The sequence below is a fragment of the Mustelus asterias genome, chromosome 8 (assembly GCF_964213995.1).
Source record: "Mustelus asterias chromosome 8, sMusAst1.hap1.1, whole genome shotgun sequence".
In the NCBI taxonomy this organism is placed as follows: Eukaryota; Metazoa; Chordata; class Chondrichthyes; order Carcharhiniformes; family Triakidae; genus Mustelus; species Mustelus asterias.
In genome coordinates, this window is record NC_135808.1 from 108,885,620 (window position 1) to 108,910,627 (window position 25,008).

General features: G+C 44.5%; 1 protein-coding gene across 2 annotated transcripts; it reads left to right on the forward strand.

Annotated features, from left to right (window-relative positions):
- Positions 1–1,550: 1,550 nt before the first annotated feature.
- On the forward strand, positions 1,551–24,540 carry best4 (bestrophin 4). Of its 2 annotated transcripts, XM_078219417.1 has the most exons (10): positions 1,551–1,702; positions 4,593–4,687; positions 8,392–8,625; positions 10,744–10,898; positions 12,002–12,079; positions 16,104–16,256; positions 17,928–18,008; positions 19,917–20,071; positions 23,186–23,194; positions 23,939–24,151. In XM_078219417.1, the coding sequence occupies exons 1-10, from the start codon at positions 1,551–1,553 to the stop codon at positions 24,138–24,140; spliced, it is 1,314 nt and encodes a 437-aa protein (XP_078075543.1). In that variant the 3' UTR covers positions 24,141–24,151. The 2 variants fall into 2 exon arrangements, with proteins under 2 accessions (XP_078075543.1, XP_078075542.1); XM_078219416.1 differs by lacking the exon at positions 23,186–23,194 and having other exon boundaries at positions 23,912–24,540.
- Positions 24,541–25,008: the final 468 nt, after the last annotated feature.

Below are 25,008 nucleotides of genomic sequence, written 5' to 3' on the forward strand. Positions count from 1 at the left end.
CCCACTCCAACAAGACAATGCTGTGTCTCCAGAGTTTCTGCTGAATATCCATCAGAATTCCAGGACCAGGTTCAGATTCTGGTTTTACAGCAGGTGAACGTTGCACCTCCCACACCAACCCAAGTCTGAAGGTGGCAAAAAACTGAAATCTGTCTGTGAGCTCAGTCAACATTCACAAAATGTTGAGCGGCACAGTGGCACAATGGTTAGCACTGCTGCCTCACAGCACCAGGGACCTGGGTTCGATTGCAGCCTTGGGTGACTGTCTGTGTGGAGTCTGCACGTTCTCCTCATGTCTGCGTGGGTTTCCTCCGGTTTCCTCCCATAGTTCAAAGACGTAGGTTAGGTGGATTAACCATGCTAATTTGCCCCTTGGTGTCAAAAGACGTGTCGTTTGAGGGATCAGTGGGGTAAATGTGTGAGATTTTGGGGATAGGACAGGGGAGTGGTGAGCCTGGGTCTGTTGGGAGAGATGGTGTAAACACGGTGGGCCTCCTTCTACACTGTAGGAATTCTATGATTCAATCCCAGCAATTATTCTTTCATACATTTAGTAATCAATAAATATTACCAAAAGAAATATATTACAATGATTTATGATTCATTACATTGCTGTGGAGAAGGGAAATTATTTAGTTTTTAACACATTACGTTCACAGTTTTGAGTCATAGAATCATAGAAACCCTACAGTACAGAAAGAGGCCATTCAGCCCATCAAGTCTGCACAGACCACAATCCCACCCAGGCCCTACCCCCATACCCACCCACTAATCCCTCTAATCTACGCATCTCAGGACACTAAGGGGAAATTTTAGCATGGCCAATCAACCTAACCCACACCTCTTTGGACTGTGGGAGGAAACCGGAGCACCTGGAGGAAACCCACGCAGAGACTAGGAGAATGTGCAAACTCCACACAGACAGTGACCCAAGCCGGGAATCGAACCCAGGTCCCTGGAGCTGTGAGGCAGCAGTGCTAACCACTGTGCTACCGTGCCGCCCTGCAACCTCATTCATTTGCTCTTTAATGTGCTTAAAATAGATCTTTTCCCCTTATTTGATATTTTCTCAACTTCAGTCAAAGTCACCGCGCATAGATTTCTCGGTTAGCACTGCTGCCACAAAGCGCCAGGGACCTGAGTTTGATTCCCGGCTTGGGTCACTGTCTGTGCGGAGTCTGCATGTTCTCCCCGTGTCTGCGTGGATTTCCTCTGGGTGCTCCGGTTTCCTCCCACAGTCTGAAAGGTGTGCTGGTTACGTGTATTGGCCATGCTAAATTCTCCCTCAGTGTACCCAAACAGGCGCTCGAGTGTGGCGACTAGAGGATTTTCACAGTAGCTTCATTGCAGTGTTAACGTAAGCCTACTTGCGACACCAATAAATAACCTCAAAAAAAACATTAAAAACTTAATTTTTTGAAGGTGAGTGAACTACCTGTTCCCAGATAATTATCAACATCACTTAAATTGAAGACTCTAAGCATATTTTCTATGTTTACGTTAACTTGTGATTTTACTGAACTTTCAGATTACTACCGTTAAAGGGCGCTATGACTATCTCTTACACACTAAAAGTTGCTGATGCCCGATTTGCTGGATTCTCCAAACTACTCTTCCGTTGGAAAGGAAGCATTTACAAACTATTGTACAAGGAGTTCATTGTGTTCATCAGCCTATATTCAATATTCAGTGTTACATACAGGTAAAAGACATTTTTTCCTCAGTAATTTATTTCTCTTGATCCCTCCCCTTTTGGTCCCTGCTGATATGACACTCTCTCCTTTCTGGTTCCACTTCCATTCAAAACCATGCACCCCTCCTCAGAATAATGACAGCCCCACTCTAATTATTCTTTCCTTTTCTAATTACTTGACTATGTTGTCACTTCCAAAATCCATGGCCCTCTCACCTGCAATTCCTCATTGAAATCCTTCAAATTAATTTTCCAGCCTTGGTACCGCACCATAGCTGCTTAAACTAATGTTAAGAATGGCATGCTGTGGCCGTGAGAGCAATGCACAATCGCTCCATGTTCCTTGGACTCTGCTGCAGTCTGGTGGGGATGGAGGAGGGGAATGTCAGTCAGGCGGTGCTAAGCTAAACTAAGGGGCGGCATGGTAGCACAGTGGTTAGCACTGCTGCCTCACAGTGCCAGGGACCCGGGTTCGATTCCCAGCTTGGGTCACTGTCTGTGCGGGGTCTGCACATTCTCCCCGTGTCTGCGTGGGTTTCCTCCGGGTGCTCCGGTTTCCTCCCACAGTCTAAAGATGTGGGGGTGAGGTGGATTGGCAATGCTAAATTGCCTCTTAGTGTCAGGGGTACTAGCTAGGATAAATACAAGGGGTTACAGGGATAGGGCCTGGGTGAGATTGTGGTCGGTGCGGACTCGATGGACCAAATGGCCTCCTTCTGCACTATAGATTCTATTCTATGATTCCATGTCAAGCTATTTATTCCATGTCTGGATTTTTAAACCACATCCATGACATTCTCTGTATCCCTCCTTGCTGCAGTGGTCAACCCCATCATCCTTCTCCAAAACATCTTCACCATTGTCTAGTTTAGTGGGACTGCCAGTTCATAGGTTGGCACGGTGGCACAGTGGTTAGCACTGCTGCCTCACAGCACCAGGGACCCGTGTTTCATTCCCAGCTTGGGTCACTGTCTCTCCGTGTCTTTGTGGGTTTCCTCCGGGTGCTCTGGTTTCCTCCCGCACTCTAAAGATGTGTAGGTTAGGTGTATTGGTCATGCTAAATTGACCTTTAGTGTCCCAAGATGTGTACGTTAGATGGATTAGCAGGGTATATGTGTGGAGTCATGGGGATAGGGCAGGGGAGTGGGTCTAGGTAAGATTCTCTGTCAGAGAGTCAGTGCAGGCTCGATAGGTCCTTCTGCACTGTAGGGTTCCTATGAAATTCTTCCCCATCTAATTGTAGGCAGAATATTTCTCGCAATAGCTGCTGTACATAACCCCCCACAACAGCACTTCGGGAATTCTTCAAGGATCAATCACATAGATAGTCTTTCTCCCTCTATAATGAAGCCCACCACCTTCATATTAGCCCATCTGCTCCTGAAAGATTTACCCATGCCGTTGCCACCTCTGGACCCACTATCCCAATGGTTAATCTCTCATCCTTCCCCTTCCATTAACACTAGTTCATGCAAAACTCTGGCCTGTATTCCATCACACTCACTCCTTTCAAAGAACAAAGAACAAAGAAAATGTCGGTACAGAAACAGGCCCTTCGGCCCTCCAAGCCTGCACCGACCATGCTGCCCGACTGAACTAAAACCCCCTACCCTTCCGGGGACCATATCCCTCTATTCCCATCTTATTCATGTATTTGTCAAGATGCCCCTTAAAAGTCACTATCGTATCTGCTTCCCCTACCTCTACCGGCAGCGAGTTCCACCCTCTGTGTAAAAAACCTGCCTCGTATATCTCCTTTAAACCTTGCGCCTCACACCTTAAACCTGTGCCCCCTAGTAATTGACTCTTCCGCCCTGGGAAAAAGCTTCTGACTATCCATTGTGTCCATGCCCCTCATAACCTTTCCCTGCTGGCCTACTTTGATTGACAATCTCAGTGCTTCAAATTTATGCTAACCTTTGAGTTTAAATTTCTCCATCACCTTGCACTTTCTTTACATCACGTTGTTGTCCCTTTTCCTCTAAATGCAGCCTCTTAGTGCAATGCTCCATCCTTTCCCTTCACCCAGCATTAGCGGCTATTTGTAACAACTGTTTTAACTGTAGCAAAGAGAATCAATTATTTTCCAAGTTGGCGACACTGTTATTGTGCGTTCGGTGTAAATAATGGAACCAGAATGCCATCAAATTAAACAATTTGCCAGCAGAAAATCAAATAGCTGGTCTATGCTTATAGCTTCATTCTCTAAAACTGTCTGGTTGATCTACCAGTTACCACCTTATGTGAAATATGGCGGCATTGTGTGAATGGGCGGTATGGGGGCATAGTGGTTAGCACTGTTGCCTCACAGCATGAAGGTCCCGGGTTCAATTCCAGCCTTGGGTGATTGCGGAGTCTGCACGTTCTCCCCACGTCTGCGTGGGTTTCCTCCGGGTACTCCGGTTTCCTCCCACACTCCAAAGATGAGGGGGTTAGGTGGATTGGCCGTGCTAAATTGCCCCTTAGTCTCCCAAGATGAAGATCAGTGAGCAGGTTATTGCTAGGGTGACTTATTTCTTCTACATTAGAGGTAGACTGATGTTGATTAGCTTGTAATCAAAAAAGACAGTTTGAACCTTGAGTAAATGAAATAAACAATTTAAATACCAACACAATGTGATTTCTAATAAAAGCAAATACTACATATTGTGGAATTCTGAAATAAAACAGAAAATTCCAGATAAGCTAAGTAGGTCCAGCAGCATCTATGGGCGAGAAACACAGTTAATGTTTTGAGTCTACATGACCCTTCTACAGAACAGTTCAATAGAAGAGTTATATGGACTTGAAACGTTTCTCTCTCCATGGTTTGATTTCTGTTTACTACAGCCAAGTGTATTATTGTATATGGATAATGGTCTTGTGTTTGAGAATGTGTTTCTATTGCTATTTCTTGTAGGTATTTCCTGTCACATGAACAGAAGATTATTTTCGAGAATGTGGCGACATATTGTGACAAACAGACCAGCCTTATCCCAATGTCATTTGTTTTAGGTCTGTCTCTGAAACAACTGAACACTACAATAATACTATTAAGGACAACAACTTGCATTCATATGGTGCCCATTAACGTAAAAACTTCTCCATCTCACTTACTTACACAATGCCCTCCACGCTCCAAGCCCTTTTCTTATTAATCATCTAAGCCCTACCTTTCGACATCAGAATCTACAAGGTCCTCACCTTCAAATCTCACTCCACCTTATCTGACATCTCAGTCCACTCTGATATTTAAATATTTATTAGTCCACACCAGATATTTAAAATATCTGGAATTAAGAATCTACTGATGGCCATGAAACCATTGTTGATTGTCGGAAAAACCCATCTGGTTCACTAATGTCCTTGAGGGAAGGAAATCTGCTGTCCTTACCAGGTCTGGACTACATGTGACTCCAGAGCCACAGCAAAGTGGTTGACTCTCAACTGCCCTCCAAGGGCAACTAGGGATAGGCAATAAATGCTGGCTAGCCAGCGACCACGAATGAATAAAAAAAACTCTCTATTCCTCTGACTCTCAAATGCTATTTATTTCCTATTTCTCCTCTCGTACTGATGTTGATGAACTTGCAATGAAAAGAGACAGTTTGAACCTTAAATAAAAGCACCTTTTGGCGATTATGTCTTTCCTTCTGAAATTCTCTTTCAAAACCACTGTACTGTGGTTCTCTCTACTCTCCTAACATTAAACGACACCCTACACTTAGACCTTTAACCATGCTCCTGGTCTCTCGATGAATTCCTTTTCCTGTATCCGGTATTCGTCTTTCCCTTGTCTAAAAGTTCTTGAGATGTTCATCTATGTGAAGAGCACCATATAAATTGTAAACTGTTGGTGTTTATGTTATCAACATACAAAAATGTTGTAGTCATTTCCATGATTAGGAAGGGATGTTTCTATTAAGTGAAAGGATTTTTTTATTCATTCGTGGGACATGGGCGTCACTGGCTGGCCAGTATTTATTGCCCATCCCTAGCTGCCCTTGAGAAGGTGGTGGTGATCTGCTTTCTTGAATCGCTGCAGTCCATGTTCTGTGGGTTGACCCACAATGTGGTTAGGGAGGGAATTCCAGGATTTTGACCCAGCGACTGTGGAGGAACGGCGATATATTTCCAAGTCAGGATGGTGAGTGGCTTGGAGGGAACCTACAGATGGTGGTGTTCCCATTTATCTGCTGCCCTTGTCCTTCTAGATGGAAGTGGTCGTGAGTTTGGAAGGTGCTGCCTAAGGATCTTTGGTCAATTGCTGCAGTGCATCTTGTAGACAGTACACACTGCTGTTACTGAGCGTCAGTGATGGAGGGATTGAATGTTTGTAGATGTGGTGCCAATCAAGTGGGCTGCTTTGTCCTGGATGGTGTCAAGCTTCTTGAGTGTTGTTGGAGCTGTACGCATCCAGGCAAGCGGGGAGTATTCCATCACACTCCTGACTTGTGCCTTGTAGATGGTGGATAGGCTTTGGGGAGTCAGGAGGTGAGCTACTTGCCACAGTACTCCTAGCCTCTGACCTGCTCTTGTAGCCACTGTGTTTATGCGGTAAGTCCAGTTGAGTTTCTGGTCAATGGTAACCCCAAGGATATTGACAGTGGGGGATTCAGTGATGGTTACACCATTGAATGTCAAGGAGCAGTGGTTTGAGTGTCTCTTATTGGACACAGGATAAGGTACAAGGTGCTAGAAAATGCTGTAAATAGGCAGCAGACTAGTTAGTATTTTGCTTCATTTGCAGAACATTTTTCATTTAAAGGATAAAGGATATCAGGGTTAGTCCATCTACATACTCTGTGTGATCTGCATTGTTACTTTTAAGAAAATTCCATAGTCTGTAAAGAATTTTTCCGGCTAAAAATGGATACTTCTGTAAACAGGATGAGTCCAGGTGATTTTGTCCATTGAAAGAACAATTTAATCCCAACTTGTTTTGAGATTTTTCTAGTCGCCCTATTTACTAAAAAATGATAGGAAACAAGGCAGAGAAACAGTACAGTTCGCTAGAGGTAACACTGAGCTATAGACTGATAGAAACATAGAAACATAGAAAACTACAGCACAAAACAGGCCCTTCGGCCCCACAAGTTGTGCCGAACATATCCCTACCTTTTAGGCCTACCTATAACCCTCCATCATATTAAGTCCCATGTACTCTTAAAAGACCCTATTGAGTTTGCCTCCACCACCACTGACGGCAGCCGATTCCACTCGCCCACCACCCTCTGTGTGAAAAACTTCCCCCTAACATCTCCCCTGTACCTACCCCACAGCACCTTAAACCTGTGTCCTCTCGTAGCAGCCATTTCCACGCTGGGAAAAAGCCTCTGAGAGTCCACCCGATCTATGCCTCTCAACATCTTATATACCTCTATTAGGTCTCCTCTCATCCTACGTCTCTCCAAGGAGAAAAGACCGAGCTCCCTCAGCCTATCCTCATAAGGCATGTCACTCAATCCAGGCAACATCCTTGTAAATCGCCTCTGCACCCTTTCAATCTTTTCCACGTCCTTCCTGTAATGAGGCGACCAGAACTGAGCACAGTACTCCAAGTGGGGTCTGACGAGGGTCTTATATAGCTGCATCATTATCCCCGGACTCCTAAACTCAATCCCTCGATTGATAAAGGCCAGCACACCATATGCCTTCTTAACCACCTCCTCCACCTGCGGGGCCGATTTCAGAGTCCTATGGACCAGGACCCCAAGGTCCTTCTGATCCTCGACAGTACTAAGAATCTTTCCCTTTATATTGTACTCCTTCATCCCATTTGACCTGCCAAAATGGACCACTACGCATTTATCTGGGATGAAGTCCATCTGCCACTTCTCCGCCCAGTCTTGCATCCTATCTATGTCCCTCTGTAACTTCTGACATCCCTCCAGACTATCCACAACCCCACCAACCTTCGTGTCGTCGGCAAACTTACCAACCCATCCCTCCACTTCCTCATCCAGGTCATTTATGAAAATGACAAACAGCAAGGGTCCCAGAACAGATCCCTGGGCCACACCACTGGTGACCGACCTCCATTTAGAAAAAGACCCATTTATACACACTTTCTGCCTCCTTTGGGCAAGCCAGTTCTGGATCCACAGGGCAGCAGCCCCTTGGGTCCCATGCTCTCTCACTTTTTCTAGAAGCCTTGCATGGGGGACCTTATCGAACGTCTTGCTAAAATCCATATAAACCACATCTACCGCTTTCCCTTCGTCAATGTGTTTAGTCACATTTTCGAAGAACTCCACCAGGCTCATCCCAGTTAGTGATAGGAGGGGATAAAAATGTGTGACAAGCTTCTGATGGGGAGTCCTGTTCCCCAAGTGGAGAACAGCAGCTTCATTCTCCAGGGAAAATCGGAGGTGGGGGGAGTGGAGAGACACACACTTTCTTAGAGTTGCAGGAGCCAGTTTAGTGGTGGCCCCTACTCTGTCCTCTGAACTGTGAGAGCTTGAATGCCGTATGAGGAAATGAAGAGGGATAAACAAGGCTAAAGTAATAAATGTGATGGTGATTTGCACCATACTTATAAAGCTTAGTGCGATCGAATAACAACTGCTGTGATATAATTCTGCCAAATAAGTATGGCCATCATAAACAAGTGAAGTGTAATTGTACCTGGCCCATTATGCCGCCCTCTGTCTGTGGCCAATGTTGAGTCTACACCAACAGTAACCTGTGACGCTTAACACCCACCCCTCCCCCGGCAGGCTTTTATGTTACACTTATTGTTAATCGTTGGTGGAACCAGTACACAAATATCCCGCTTCCTGACCAGCTGATGTGTGTGGTATCCGGTAACGTTCACGGTGTTGATGAGAGGGGCCGGATGCTGCGGCGCACGCTGATCCGCTACGCCAATCTCTCCTCGGTGCTCATTCTCCGCTCCATCAGCACCAGGGTCCGAAAGAGATTCCCCTCCTTAGAGCACATTGTGGAAGCAGGTAATGTAACTCATGTTGTCGTAAAAATAATGAGTTGACATACATGTCGATATTCTACTAATGGATATCCTGTTGCAAAAAGTCAGGACAAAGCACATACTGCTGACTGCATTAGCGATGCAGCTACTGAGGTCTCTATAACCCCATCTAGTTAATAAGCATGTGCTGCTCTAGATAGAGTAGCACGGTGGCGCAATGGTTAGCACTGCTGCTTCATAGCCCCAGGGATCCGGGTTCAATTCTGGCTTTGTGGAGTTTGCACATTCTCCCCGTGTCTGCATGGGTTTCCACCGGGTGCTCCGGTTTCCTCCCACAGTCCAAACCTGTGCAGATTAGGTGGATTGGCCATGTTAAATTGCCCCTTAATGTCCCAAAATGTGTCGGTTAGATGGATCAGCTATGGGAAATGTGTGGGGTTACAGAGATAGGGTGGGGGGGAGAGGGCCTGAGTAAGTTACTCTGTCAGAGAGTCAGTGCAGATTGGATGGGCCAAATGGCCTCTTCTGCATCGTAGGGATTCGATGATTCCAAGATATTTCAGTCAGCAAGACAGTCATGAACAAGCGACATCACAACTGAAGCATCCATGTTCTCATCCAAGATGCTGATGCGCACACTTTCTAGAAGCAGGTGTCTGGGGAACTTTCAGAAGCATTAACCTGACTGAATCCCTCCCCCAAGTTTGCTCTGAGGAACTAATTCAGCATGAACCAGAAAATAACTGTCAGAATTTTTGATCTACCTTAGTATCAAAACAGCCTGGTATATTCACCCACTGAGTCAGTGGGATAACTTCCCTGATTCATCCAAACAGCATCATATTTCAGTAAAGCACAGTACGCCACTGTATTTCTCATCGTTGGTTGACACTATGACATACTTGGGCTGCTGTTGTAATATTTTAAAGGATTCCCACCACCTATTTTCAAACATTTTGACCAGTTGCTCTTTGCAAACTTAGTTTTTATTGGATTTTTGTGAAGTACTACACTGAGTAGCAATTCTCAAAGGCAATTTGAAGAGGTAAATCTACTGAAATTATGAACAAGTGTTCAGCAAAGCTTAAATAAAAGCAGCATACTGCGGATTCTGAAATAAAAATCAAAAATGCTGAAAAATATCAGCGGGTCTGGCAGGATGTGTGGAGAGAGAAACAGAGTTAACTTTTTGAGTCCCAAAACATTAATTCTCTTTCTACGAATGCTGCCAGACCTGCTGAGGCTTTCCATCATTTTCTGTTTATATTGCAGGAAAAGTTAAACTTGTGAAATGTGCACTCAAACAGAAATTCATGTAATTGGTGGCTTAATTATAATATCCTGCTATTTGGGCAAAAGGATATTAGAATTGAATTGTGCCCAGATAGGGCAGATATTCCGGTATATGTGCCATCGATTCGGCACAGCAAATGAAGGAAATCAAGTGGGAAGAACCCACCCAACATTCAATAATTGTCCAGATTCTCTTATGGATGTGAGCTCTATGGTGATTGTCCCTTTAAGGGCAACACAGCAAAGTAAGGGTCACCTGGTCTGGGTAACCAATTGGGACTGAGTGTGGAATTGCCCAAGGCGAGGAAGGCTGAGACACTTTGGAAACAAACTACAGCCATGAGGCTGTACAATTCTTATCAATAAATACCTTTCATGTTCACTAATGAAGTTTTTGGTAGTGCATCTTTACAAGTTCCTTCCTATTTGATTTTCCTTTATTTGTTGTACCCACAGTGGCACAGTGGTTAGCACAGCGCCAGGTGCCCTGTTTCGATTCCCAGTTTGGATCACTGTCTGCGTGGAGTTTGCATGTTCTCCCCGTGTCCGTGTGGGTTTCCTCCAGGTGCTCTGGTTCCCTCCCACAGTCCAAAAGATGTGCTTGTTAGGTGCATTGGCCATGCTAAATTCACCCTCAGTGCATCCAAACAGGTGCTGGAGTGTGGCGACTAGGGGATTTTCACAGTAACTTCATTGCAGTGTTAATGTAAACCCACATGTGATACCAATAAATAAACTTTAATACTTTATGCAGGAAATAGAAAATCAGCTCCATTATTATGTCGGCCTACCAACAACATAAATATACTCCCACTATGTATCTTTGTTGGTTATTCTTCTTTTCCAGGTTTTATGACCTGTGATGAACGACAGAAATTTGAAAGCCTTTACTCTGATTTTAACAAGTACTGGATTCCGTGTGTCTGGTTTACAAACCTGGCAGCCCAAGCAAGGAAAGAGGGGAGAATCCGGGACGATGTCGCTCTAAGATTACTGATGGATGTAAGTATGATACCTTAGTTGGTGCGGCACGGTGGCACAGTGATTAGCACTGCTACCTCACAGCGCTAGGGACCTGGGTTCAATTCCTGGCTTGGGTCACTGTCTGTGTGGAGTTTGCAGGTTCTCTTGTGTCTGCGTGGGTTTCCTCCGGGTGCTCCGGTTTCCTCCCACAGTTCAAAGATGTGCGGGTTAGCTGGATTGGCGATACTAAATTGCCCCTTAGTGTCAGGGGGACTAGCATGGCTAAATGCATGGAGTTATGGGGATAGGGCCTGGGTGGGATTGTGGTCGGTGCCGACTCGATGGGCCGAATGTCCTCCTTCTGCACTGTAGGATTCTATTCTGTTCTAGTAGTTCGCTGGGAAATTAGAAAAGGTTGGATTGGAGTGGACAGTTCAGAACTGAAGGACAAACGGTTAATAACATGCAGCACTGTTTTTAATACAGGATTCTTCACTGGAATACATGCTGCAGAGGGGTCAATAATATGATGACTTGCAGCCAATCCGCTGAAGAGTTTTGGGCACCTGCTCTAATTACTAGGTGTGAAGGCCTGAAGCCTTCAATCTTCCCAACAGGCTCAGCAGAGTTTAATACAGCCAATCAATGCAATGTGGGCTGTGAAGTCAGCACACAAATGATACGCCTTACTGATTTGAGCCCCACAAAATCATATTTCTTGTGCCTCATAGACCCTCCGTGCTGTAATATTCTATACTTTAACCTGGCTGGAGCACCTGAAAGGAGCATTCCAGTCACACAGTGCAAGGAAAGCCTTATTCAAATAACAAAATTAAATTCCGCCTGCCCTTCCCCGCCACTTCCTCTTTCTCCCTCTTCCCTTTTTCGGGAAGCTGCTGAGTCCTGCACTGCTGCTGATGACTGCGATTCCGGCTCACCTTTCCCTTGCCCTTATCCAGCAAGTCCTGAATATTGTGCCAAGGTGTCAGAAAAATTTGTGAATATAGCTGAGGCCACATGAACTGGTAAGATCAGCTCTCTTTGGCATAGGGGCACACAGTGGGAGAAGTGCAGTGTTGTGTTAAAGCACCAGTGAATTGATGTCACTACATAATGGAAATCTCTCCTTTTCTCATCTGCAGGAATTGAATCGACATCGGGCGAAATGCAGTTTGTTATTTCACTATGACTGGATCAGTATCCCCCTCGTGTACACTCAGGTCAGAATCCCATTGAATCATAGAATCGCTACAGTGCAGAAGGAGGCTATTCTGACCATTGAGTCTCTTACCCAGACCCTCTCCCCTATCCTATCCCACACATTTTACCATGGTTAATCTATCTAATCTACACATCCTGGGACACTAAGGGCAATTTTTGCATAACCAATCCATCGAGCCAGCAATTATTTGGAGTGCGGGAGGAAACCAGAGTACCCAACCCAGCGGAAACCCATGCAGACATGGGGAGAATCTGCAAACTCCACACAGACAGTGACCTGAGGCTGGAATTGAACCCGGGTCCCTGGAGCTGTGAGGCAGCAGTGCTAACCACTGTGCTACCGTGCCGCCCTCGCTAAACCCCAATTCCTGATCCATAGAAATGAGAAAAGTCCTTCAATTGCTCTACACATAACTAAGGTCCAAGCTTCAGTCTTTAATTTATGCTGAGTTAGCGGATCACAGCTGGATCTGCAGTCTGGATGTTAAAATTGGCCTTGGGACTCCAGGTTAAAAGTGAAGAAAATGAGCTAGATATTCCCCTCTAGACTATTAGAGAGCCCTTAAAAGTAGTCCCATAGCTAAATAACCCTCTAATTTAGTTTGTAGTGCACAGGCAATTTGTTTATGTGCGCTGGCCCTTTAATTGTCTTTGCACAAGCAGTAACTAAAAGGGGGCTGACTTGTGTTTGTGGGCAGCTTAGAGGGAACGTTGTCTCATAACAGTCGCACCATATGCTGAATAAGGCGAAGATTGAGCTCTTTCAACTTTCTACTGCTATCAGTGTTCATTTATAGGATCATAGAATCTCTACAGTGCAGAAGGAGGCCATTCGGCCCATCAAATCTGCACCGACCAGGCCCTATCCTCATAACCCTGCTAATTTACCCTGCTAATCCCCCTGACACTAGGGTTAATTTAGCATGGCCAATCAACCTAACCTGCATATCTTTGAACTGTGGGAGGAAACCAGAGCATCTGGAGGACATCCAAGCAGACACGGAGAGAATGTGTAAACTCAACACAGTGACCTGAGGCCGGAATTGAACCTGAGTCCCTGGCGCTGTGAGGCAGCAGTGCTAACCACTGTGCCACCGTGCCATCCCACTTATGAATAAATGGCCAACTTGAAAGAAGTGGAGAGTAAAAAATAGGAGAGGAAAATGGATTAAAGGAAAGAATAGAATTCATAAAAGGTTTACTGGGCTATTTTTGATATTAGTCAACTCCGTTAACCTAATTTCATCAACTGTTAATTAATTTTGTCTCTTTGTGCAGGAAAGGGAACTTATTAACATAGGAACATAGGAGCAGGAATAGACCCATCCAGCTCATCAATCCTACTCCACCATTCAATTAGATCATGGCTGATCATCTACCTCAATGCACCATCCTGCACCATCTCCATTCCCTTGATGGGATTAGTACCCAGAAATCTATTGATTTCTGTCTCTGAACATGTTCAATAATTAAGCTTCCACTGCCCTCTGGGTTAGAGAATTCCAAAGATTCACCACCCTCTGAGTGAAGGAATTTCTCCTCATCTCAGTCTTAAATGGTCTACCCCTTATTCTGAGATGGTGTATTTCCTGGTTCTAGGCTCACCAGCCAGCAGAAACGTCCAACCTACATCTACCCTATCATGACCTGTAAGCATTTTGTAAGTTTCAGTGAGATCACCTCTCATTTTGCAAAACAGGCCCAGTTTCCTCAATCCCTCTTCAGGAGACAATCCTGTGATCCCAGGGATTAATCTAGTAACCCGTATTGCATCCCCTCTGTGACAAGTATATGCTTTCTTAGATAAGGAGACCAAAGCTTTATACATTACTCCAACTGTGGTCTCACCAAGGCTCTGTACAATTGCAGCAAGACATCTTTATTCCTGTACTCAATCCCTCATGATGAAAGCGAACATACCATTTGCTTCCCTAATTGCTTACTGCATCTCCATGCTAGCTTTTAGTGACTCATGAACAAGAACATCAACACTCCCAACCTCTCAGCATTTAAGAAGTATTCTACTTTTCTGTTGATTCCATCGAATCATATTATTATTTTCTAAGGGTGAAGTTCACAAGAATGAGATAGAGAATCTGGTGAACTGGTGCAGCAACAATAATCTCTCCCTCAATGTCAACAAAATGAAGGAGATTGTCATCAACTTCAGGAAGCATAAAGGAGAACATGTCCCTGTCTACATCAACGGCGTTGAGAACTTCAAGTTTTTAGGTGTCCAGATCACCAACAACCTGTCCTGGTCACCCCATGCCGACGCTATAGTTAAGAAAGCCCACTAATGCCTCTACTTTCTCAGAAGACTAAGGAAATTTGGCATGTCAGCTACGACTCTCACCAACGTTTACAGATGCACCATAGAAAGCATTCTTTCTGGTTGTATCACAGCTTGGTATGGCTCCTGCCCTGCCCAAGACTGCAAGGAACTACAAAAGGTCATGAATGTAGCCCAATCCATCACCCAAACCAGCCTCCCATCCATTGACTCTATCTGCACTTCCCGCTGCCTCGGCAAAGCAGCCAGCATAAATAAGGACCCCATGCACCCCGGACGTTCTCTCTTCCACCTTCTTCAGGAAAAAGATACAAAAGCCTGAGGTCACATACCAACTGACTCAAGAACAGCTTCTTCCCTACTGCTGTCAGACTTTTGAATGGACTTACCTTGCATTAAATTGATCTTTCTCTACACCCTAGATATGACTGTAACACTACATTCTGCACTCTCTCGTTTCCTTCTCAATGAACAGTATGCTTTGTCTGTATAGTGCGCAGGAAACAATACTTTTCACTGTACGTTAATACATGTGACAATAATATATCAAATCAAATCAAATCCTTTATAATGGATTCTAACATTTTCCTACTACTGATGTCAAGCTAACGGGTCTGTAGATGTCGGTTTTCTCCCTCCATTCTTAACAGAATAAGTGTTATTTTCCAGTCTGCAGGAACCTTTCCAGAGCATCCACTATCGCTATAGCCACCTCCTTCAATACTCTAGGATGTATCTTATCTAGTCCAGGGGATTTATCAACCTTCAATCCAATTAATTTTTGCATAGAATCAGAGCAGAATCATAGAATCCCTAAAGCGCAGAATGAGGCCATTTGGCCCATCGAGCCTGTACTGAAAACAATCTAATTTTTTCCAGTTCCTCGTTTTCACGAGTCCCTTGGTTCACTAGTATCTCTCGGAGATTTTCTGTCCCTCCCTCTGTGAAGACAGCAACAAGGCAAATGTTTAGTTTCTCTGCCATTTCCCTATTCTCCATCATGAATTCTCCTTTGCCTGTAATTGATACACATTTGTCCTTGCTAATCATAGAAATCATAGAAACCCTACAGTGCAGAAGGAGGCCATTCAGCCCATCGAGTCTGCACCGACCACAATCCCACCCAGACCCCACCCCCACATATTTACCCGCTAATCTACGCATCTCAGGGGCAATTTTTAACCTGGCCAATCAACCTAACCCGCACATCTTTGGACTGTGGGAGGAAACCGGAGCACCCGGAGGAAACCCACGCAGACACGAGGAGAACGTGCAAACTCCACACAGACAGTGACCCAAGCCGGGAATCGAACCCAGGACCCTGGAGCTGTGAAGCAGCAGTGCTAACCACTGTGCTACCATGCCGCCCAATCTTTTCTTTTATCAACCCTGGCACCCTACCTCATACCCCCTTCACTGACATCAGAGGTTTATTGTATGAAACAGGCTTATGTCCTATCATCCTACACTACATTGGCATGGTTTGCAGGACTTCCATTGCATCACATTTCTGTTAGGTACTTGTGTCATGGTATCATTCATCAAAATTGTGGTGCTTTCAGTGAATTTTCATTCAATTTTTGACTTCCACTTGGTGAAGTTTCACTTCAGAAAAAAGATGTGCACACTTGGCATCTAAGAGTGTCGAACAGGAAACACCCTTTCCTAAGTATTTATACAGTCCACATTCCTTCGTTGGTGACTGCCTCTTCTGTTTTACTCCTCCACAGGTGGTTACCATTGCGGTCTATTCCTTCTTTGCCTTCTGTCTGATTGGACGGCAGTTTCTTGAACCAAGGGCAGGCTATGAAAAGGATAACATCGACTTCTACGTTCCCATCTTCACTCTACTGCAATTCTTCTTTTATGCGGGCTGGCTGAAGGTCAGGTCTTGGCATTCAATTGGGTACACTGCATTTTAAGGGGATGGATTGGGGGAGGTTGGATGACAGTTATTTGCGTGAAAGTTGAACAGAGTTGCTTTCTTGAGTCCTCCTATTTTTCATCTCTTTTCCTTATTCCTCACAAACATAGAGCAAGTTTTTTTTATGTAGGCCAATAATCCTAATTTTACCTTCCGACTCCATTTCTTCATTCTCTGCCTGTCAGCATTGTTGAAACAGCCTATCCAACACCAAGCTGAGCTTCATGGAAACTCTACAGTGTAGAAGGAGGCCATTCAGTCCATCCTGCCTGCACCGACAACAATCCCACCCAGGCCCTATCCACGTAACCCCCTTGCTGATCTCCCTGACACTACGGGGCAATTTAGCATGGCCAATCGACCTAACCCACACCTAATCTTTGGTATCTGGGAGCAAATGGAGCACCCACTGGAAACCCATGCAGACACGGGGAGAATGTGCAAACTCCACATAGACAGTGACCCGAGGCTGGAATTGAACCCGGGTCGCTGGCGCTGTGAAGCAGCAGTACTAACCACTGTGCCACCATGCCACCCCTAACTTGAATATCTTGCAGCTCAACATTGACAGAACTGAAACCATTCTGTTTTGCTTCTACCAGAAACTTTACACATTGGCTGAATCTCAACAAATAACCCTTGAGTCATGAGCTGAGTGACTATCACTCTCTACATATAGTTTATCACTACAACTGCCAAATTTCACCCACAAAACATTCTTATCTCATTTCCACTCTTGCTAAGCTCAATGATACATTTGTCATTTTTGGACTGAATTTTTCCAACATCTTCCCCAATGTGATTTCCTCCTTACATAAATCCTAATTAATTCAGAATTTCTCTCCTACATAGTATTCTGCAAATGCTGCTGACCTTCTGAATTCCAACTTAATTAATTCCAATTCATCCAGTACTCATCTGTCTGCATCCAATCTGAACATTCAGTTAGCTCCGAGCTCAATCCTTGTCAATCTCCATTTGCTTCTTGTTCCTTGGTGCAGCAATTCTAATATCCTCAAATCCCACCATAGATCTTGTCCTTTGCTATCTCTGCAAACTCTTCCACTATTCCTCGTTGATCTAGCTTGCATCTCCCTCCCCCTGCTTCACATTATAACAGTGACTACAATTCAAAAGTGTTTTATTGGCTGTAAAATGCTTCTGGACATACGGAGGCAATTAAATGGTGTGTGTAAATGCAAGTCTTTGTTACCAGTGAGGGCGAGAGGATCAGACAACTTGCCCCACACTCTGGAACTCACTTTAAAATCAATTGTCTTTCTGTATCTCTCTCTTGCCACTTTTAAGCTTGCTTAAATTCATCCTCTTAAACTGCATTTTCAGTCATCTTCTCTAAGCTTCCTCTCCTACTCTTGCTCAGGTTTAATGTCTTTTGCTCTTGTACTCCACGTTGTCAACGGCCGGAATTTTACAGTCCCGCCCGACACGGGAATCGGAGCGGGCGAGGGCCGGACCATGGGAAGGTCCGTTGACCTCGGACAGGGTTTTACGGTTTTGGCCATAAAGTCCCACCCAATATGTTCAGTGAGATAGAAAATTGGCAAAAGCAAAACAAAAATAGCCACAGACGCAATAATGAAGGTGGTTTTATTTCTTTATTCTTAATCAGGTAGCAGAACAGATCATTAATCCATTCGGAGAGGATGATGATGACTTTGAAACAAACAAGCTGATTGACCGCAATCTTCAGGTACTTCATTGCGGATTTGGACCATTGACTACTGCAATACCCTCACCCCCCGCCCCCCCTCCCCTGCCCCGAGCACACAGGGGGCTTCAATCGCCTCCAGTCCTACCGGTCAGGCCATCACATCTGGTCCCTAGTGGGGACCATACATGATCCTCGCCGGTAAGGACATCTCACTAATTAGATTTAAATCAGCCTCATGCCCGCCAGCGTGAGGGGGCGAGAAACTGGGTGTGAGACACATTTTTCGCCTTTCGCCTGATCTCACCACGCCAATCAACCAGCAGGCCGAGCTGGTAAGATCGCCCTCCTTAGCGTTTTCTTAGCTTTATTGCAAATTAGTGGTTTCGTTTTAATCAGTAGTTCATTTTAAAGTGCCACTGTTCTGTCTCTCTTAATCCGGTAAGAAGTCTCACAACACCAGGTTAAAGTCCAACAGGTTTATTTGGTAGCAAATACCATAAGCTTTCGGAGCACAACTCCTTCGTCAGATAGAGTGGAAATGTGCTCTCAAACAGTGCAAACAGACAAAATCAAGTTGCAGAATACTGTAAATTCTGTATTCTGCAACTTGATTTTGTCTGTTTGCACTGTTTGAGAGCACATTTCCACTCCATCTGACGAAGGAGCAGTGCTCCGAAAGCTTATGGTATTTGCTACCAAATAAACCTGTTGGACTTTAACCTGGTGTTGTGAGACTTCTTACTGTGTTCACCCCAGTCCAACGCCGGCATCTCCACATCTCTTAATCCACCCAAAGAACAGGAGGTTATGCAACTGGCACAGTGCTGTTTAAAATGCCAGGAGTTCACACATTATGGATTGTCCGCTGGGTTTGGAATACAAGATTGTTACACAGTGCTGGGGTAAAGAAAATCAAATGGGCATTAGAACAAAAGGATAGCAATCAGTAAGTAATGTTACTATCTAATAATGAATAATAACGATGATTTCCCTAGAGTCGTAGTCATGTACTACACAGGAGGTCAGTCAGGCCATCAGGTCCATTCCCGCTAAACACAAATTTTGGATCAAACTGAGTCAGTTGGGCTCAGCTACTCACTGTGCTGCCTGTGACACTGCCTTGCTCCACCAAACGGCTTCTGATTCAGCACAGCTCCTATCTATGCTGAAAATCTTTCAGGCAGCAAATCACCCATATTTTGCACAAAACAACTCAGTGCTCCACTGCAATCAAAACACATCTCACAATATTACAGAAGGCGCTCTTCTAGTTTAAGCTTATTTATTAGCATCACAAGTAGGCTTACATTAACACTGCAGTGAAGTTACTGTGAAATTCCCCTAGGTGCCATACTTCGGTGCCTGTTCGGATACACTGAGGGAGAATTTAGCATGGCCAATGCACCTAACCAGCATATCTTTCAGACTGTGGGAGGAAACCAGAGCACCCGGAGGAAACCCATGCAGACACGGGGAGAATGTGCAGACTCCGCACAGACAGTGACACAAGCCAGGAATCGAACTCAGGTCCCTGGCGCTGTGAGGCAGCAGTGCTAACCATTGTGCCACCACGTTGTTCCTCTAAGGTTAAATATCAGTCAGACCTAGTTCCATCCTGGTGATAATTTCCCCAATGCTTTGCTTTAGTAAGTTGCTTTAGTTTTTTTTCCTAGAGCTCTTTCTCAGGCTTGTTACTAATGTACAATGATTAATTTACACATGTTGCAGTACAGTGCTGGATATTTGAGAGGTAAAAGAACATTTATTTTATCCGTTCAAATATTTTCATTAGATAATTGAAACTTAATTTTTTATTGCTTTTTAATGTTAGATACATATTGGAACTGTTTGATGCAGAAAAATAATCCTCAGCATTGCCCACCCTTACGATGAGCACAAAACCATCAATATATAAAATAGTGTTCAGAGCTGTGTTTATCTGAGCAGGTCTCCTTTCTCTCTGTGGATGACATGTACCAGAATCTTCCACCCATGCAGAAAGACAAGTATTGGAATGAAGCCACAGCTCAGCCTCCTTACACCATCGCCACAGCCAACGAGACCCACAAACCATCATTCTTAGGATCGACCTTTGACATGCGGTCAGTAAAGATTCTACTTCACATACTGATCCGAGTGATCACATAGTTGGCGGGGGCGGGGGGGGGACAATGAAAGAAAACGAGTTGTCATAGGAAATTAAAAAGTAATGAGGTTTGGAGTTGATGAGAACAGTGAAATCTATTAAATCACTTCAGGCAGATTGTCAGTTATTGTTTTAATCGTCATTTTTATTAAAATCACCCTTTCTGGCTGCCCATCCTTTAAACGTTAATCAGTGGAGCTGGAGCAGAGTAGGTGGTCAGTGATTGGTAGGAGCTAGAAGGGATCGTCACAAAGATGTGTAGCTCACGAGACTGAGGAAATGTTACTGAGAGAAGGTGCTGAACATAACGTAAGAACTAGGAGCAGGAGTAGGCCATCTGGCCCCTCGAGTCTGCTCCGCCATTCAATAAGAACAAGGCTGATCTTTTCGTGGACTCAGCTCCACTTACCCGCTCGCTCACCATAACCCTTGATTCCTTTACTGTTCAAAATTTTATCTATCCTTACCTGATAGTGACATAAATATGTCAGAATGTGTTCATGGAGAACAAAGGGCAGTGGCACAGTGAAAGCAAAACCTAAAAGCAAGATGCTCCAATGGGTCTGCTCCAGCTCTTAAACAGCATATAATCCATTACATTCCTACCTCTCTTTAACTCTGAAGAGTCATACTGACCAGAAATGTTGCCTCTCTCTCTCCACAGATTCTGTCAGTTGCTGAGTTTTTCCAACATTTTCTGTTATGTTTTCAGATTCCAGCATCTGCAGTATTTCGCTTTTAATTAAATTTGCAGTTGGACCCAGTGGCATCATATTATTTACCAGAATTGGGACATAGTCCTTGCTGCTGACTCAGGAAAGGAGGGGAAAAGGTCAAACTGGTCAGCTTCCACGACAGCAGTGAACTGGGTGATTAAATGCTCAGTTTTTGCAATTACCTCTTAAAATTACTTTGTCTGGCACAGAGCACATACTATCTCTATACCCAGCAATTCTACATCCTAGCTGAGCGAAGGGAACTTGATACTCCTTCCAGGTGAAACACGGATTAGTTGTATTCTCAATTGAGTATACTGTATTCACAGCTCACTATTTGGTCTCTTCTACATTATGGAGAACAAATGCAGACTGGGTGATTGTTCACTGCAAGCTTTAATCCTGCGCTTCCAATTGCTTAGCATTTTAATCCTCTGCCCAGAATTTTAATTCCCTGCCCAACCTCCTACATGGTTTCAATGAAGCTCAACAGAGCCTTCAAGATCTTTCAATCTTCCTAATTCAAAATGGAGTTCATCCATTTCAGACCATAACCACTGCTCCAACTTGTCCCCATTCGCAGGTTCTGCTAAGAGCTCTGCTTTCATAATTTACAGGTTGATTCTTTAGTTGTTCCATTTGCAAACCTTTTAAACCTTGCACCATCACTTTTGTCATTAAACATTCCTGCTTCCACCCTATGACACTTCTTCCTTCTTGTACACCCTCCTCCCACTGTTAACATCCCTACATTTTTCCAGTTCCCATCTCCAAATGCTGCCTGACCAAACCATTTCCAGCGTATGTTTTTATCCTAGGGAACTCAGTAATGGGTTGACACTGAATACTAATTTTTTTAAATATACTTTTCCAATTCAATCATATCAAATCCAATTCAGAGTCTCAACAAGTTGAGACATTTCAGATCCAGGCTGACAAGACAGGGCGAGCGACCAAACCACCCTGTCCTGGGCCTGATCTACATGAGCCAAGCTGATTGGAGAAGGGGGAGGTTCCTCCTCCAAGACTTGAGCTCATTTGCATCTTAGCCAAAAGGCCGAGATGCCGCTTTAAAAAATTGCTTCATATGAAACATATGAAGCTTCAGTGTAACCTAATGACCTCGACCAAGCGCGGCCGACCATGGGCTGCCGACCATACGACACTTGATCTTAGCCAAAAGGCTTGACACTGAATACTAATGAATCGCCAAGTGAGAGCGAGGCTGAAGTTTGGCCAGTTTACTGCAAAGATTCCACCAGTATAAAGCTTCATGATTAGCTCACCTCATGGATAATATGGCTGCAGAAGATTAGGGTACACGGAGTTGGGGGTAAGGTGTTGGCGTGGATTGGGGATTGGCTATCTAACTGGAAGCAGAGAGTTGGAATAAATGGGTGCTTTTCTGGTTGGCAGTTGGTGACCAGTGGCGTGCCGCAGGGATCGGTGCTGGGGCCTCAACTGTTCACCATTTACATAGACGATCTGGAGGAGGGGACTGAGTGTAGGGTATCAAAGTTTGCTGATGACACAAAGATGAGTGCGAAAGTGAATTGCGTGGAGAACGCGGAAAGTCTGCAGAGAGATTTGGATAGGCTGAGCGAGTGGGCGAGGATCTGGCAGATGGAATATAATGTTGGCAAATGTGAGGTTATCCACTTTGGAAGAAATAATAGTAAATTGGAATGTTATTTAAATGGAGAAAAATTACATCATGCTACTGTGCAGAGGGACCTGGGGGTCTTTGTGCATGAATCGCAAAAACTCAGTCTGCAGGTGCAGCAGGTGATCAAGGAGGCAAAGAACAAAGAACAATACAGCACAGGAACAGGCCCTTCGGCCCTCCAAGACCGCGCCGCTCCCTGGTCCAAACTAGACCATTCTTTTGTATCCCTCCATTCCCACTCCATTCATATGGCTGTCTAGATAAGTCTTAAACGTTCCCAGTGTGTCCGCCTCCACCACCTTGCCTGGCAGCGCATTCCAGGCCCCCACCACCCTCTGTGTAAAATATGTCCGTCTGATATCTGTGTTAAACCTCCCCCCCTTCACCTTGAACCTATGGAATGTTGGCCTTTATCCCGAGGGGGATAGAATATAAAAGCAGGGAGGTCTTGCTGCAACTATACAAGGCACTGGTGAGGCCGCAACTGGAGTAGTGTGTGCAATTTTGGTCCCCTTATTTGCGAAAGGATATATTGGCCTTGGAGGGAGTGCAGAGAAGGTTCACCAGGTTGATACCAGAGATGAGGGGTGTAGCTTATGAGGAGAGATTGAACAGATTGGGTCTGTACTCGTTGGAGTTTAGAAGGCTGAGAGGTGATCTTATAGAGACATATAAGATAATTAAGGAGCTGGATAGGGTAGAGGTAGAGATTCTTTCCACTTAGAAGGGAAACCAGAACTAGAGGGCACAGCCTCAAAATAAGTGGGGGCCGGTTCAGAACAGAGTTGTGGGGGAACTTCTTCTCTCAGAGGGTAGTGAATCTCTAGAATTCTCTGCCCATTGAAGTGGTGGAGGCTACCTCGTTGAATATGTTTAAATCACGGGTAGATAGATTTCTGATAGATAAGGGAAATAAGGGTTATGGAGAGCAGGCGGGTAAGTGGAACTGATTCGCTTCAGATCAGCCATGACCTTGTTGAATGGCGGGGCAGGCTCGAGGGGCTAGATGGCCTACTCCTGCTCCTATTTCTTATGTTCTTAATAAATCCATGTACCATAGCATAAATTACAAGACCCATTGTACTTTTGCATCAGTTATTCCCATTTATGAGTATAGAACTGCAAAGTTAAGTTACTAAACACAGTGCAGAATTTACAGCATTTAATAGTCATCAGAAAATAGGGCGTTTCATTACTGGGTCCTGGGCTAATTTCTGAACACAAATCCCAGCCATTATTTTTTTACAATTCCACTCCAACTTTCAGAAATCACAAGCATGGGCTATGCGGGAACAGGAAATCAAAGAAATAAAGATGGTTTTCTACCCAGAAAAGTGAAAACTTATGTTTTACTTTTTATTGCAAAGTGAATTCTTCAGCTTATACTGTTCATGTGTTTTACTTTATGTTGCAGTGTGATTGATAGCCCAGTTCTCAACAGACAGGTCGAGCAAGAATTAGAAATGGAAGTCAAGGTGCAGACCCCTTTACTCAGTCGCTTCCTTAATGTTGCTGCCTCACCAGCTATTAGTCTCAAAAACCTGGGCAGGAGCAATCGAGGGGCAAATTTGTTATGTAAGCGTGTGGACAGTAGTTCTTCCAACTTCCAGCCAAATGAACTTGATTTGATGACCCATCAATGAAGAGAACTCAAAGTGAGGATCAGCACAAGCCCAGTGAACCTTCCAGTCCTGGCGTCATCCGCCTCAAGGTTCCTCAGATTTAAAGCATCCAAAAAGGGACTAACTTTGCTAATTACAGTAGAAAACTCCAATGAGAAATCCTTATCAGAATGGTCTGTCCGGACACAACACCATCATATATAAAGTTTTTGTATTTTAACTCATGACAGGCCATGACTTATATCAACTCACTACTTCAATCAACTTGCTTCGAAAACAAATTGCCTTTAACTAATCTATGCCAACTGTCCCCGATTTAGCTATGCTTCTCCAAATAGGAATTGTCTCATGCATGAAGCATTACATAGCTAGAAATTACTATCACTGTTCTGAAGAGATTTAATTATAATCAATCATTCTTGAAAAATTACTATTCTTGCTCATTGCCTTCCCTCTCAACAGCCTCGTGTCCTTTCATTTCAGATTCTTGACAGAGGCAAGCACATCTCATCCAAACCAATTTGCTTGCCCAGTACCATTATAACTGTAGGCTCCAGACACCATGCCTATTGGATGAGGTAACCTCATTTTATACCAGATATTAGTTCTTCCAGAATTCCTTTAGGGTAGAAAGCATTATCGCCCTCAGTTTCTCTAGCTGCCTGTCCAAAAGTTCTTGTGGTAATTTTAAGGTTGCAATCACCCATTGACCTGAGAAATGGAGGCACTTTTTGATGGTAGGAAGATCACTGTGACACTATCAATGGCAGTGATTAGCACCGCTGCCTCTCAGCACCAAGGAGCTGGGTTCAATTTCAGCCTCAGGTCAGTGTGGAGTTTGCATATGCTCCCCATGTCTGCATGGGTTTCCTCCGGGTGCTTGTTTCCT

Coding starts and splice junctions, on each gene's coding strand:
- best4 (XM_078219416.1), top strand. CDS start 1,551: ATGACTATCTCTTACACACTAAAAGTTGCTGATGCCCGATTTGCTGGA. Junction 10,899..12,001: donor CTCTAAGATTACTGATGGAT/GTAAGTATGATA, acceptor TCTCATCTGCAG/GAATTGAATCGACATCGGGC. Junction 20,072..23,911: donor GGATCGACCTTTGACATGCG/GTCAGTAAAGAT, acceptor TTTATGTTGCAG/TGTGATTGATAGCCCAGTTC.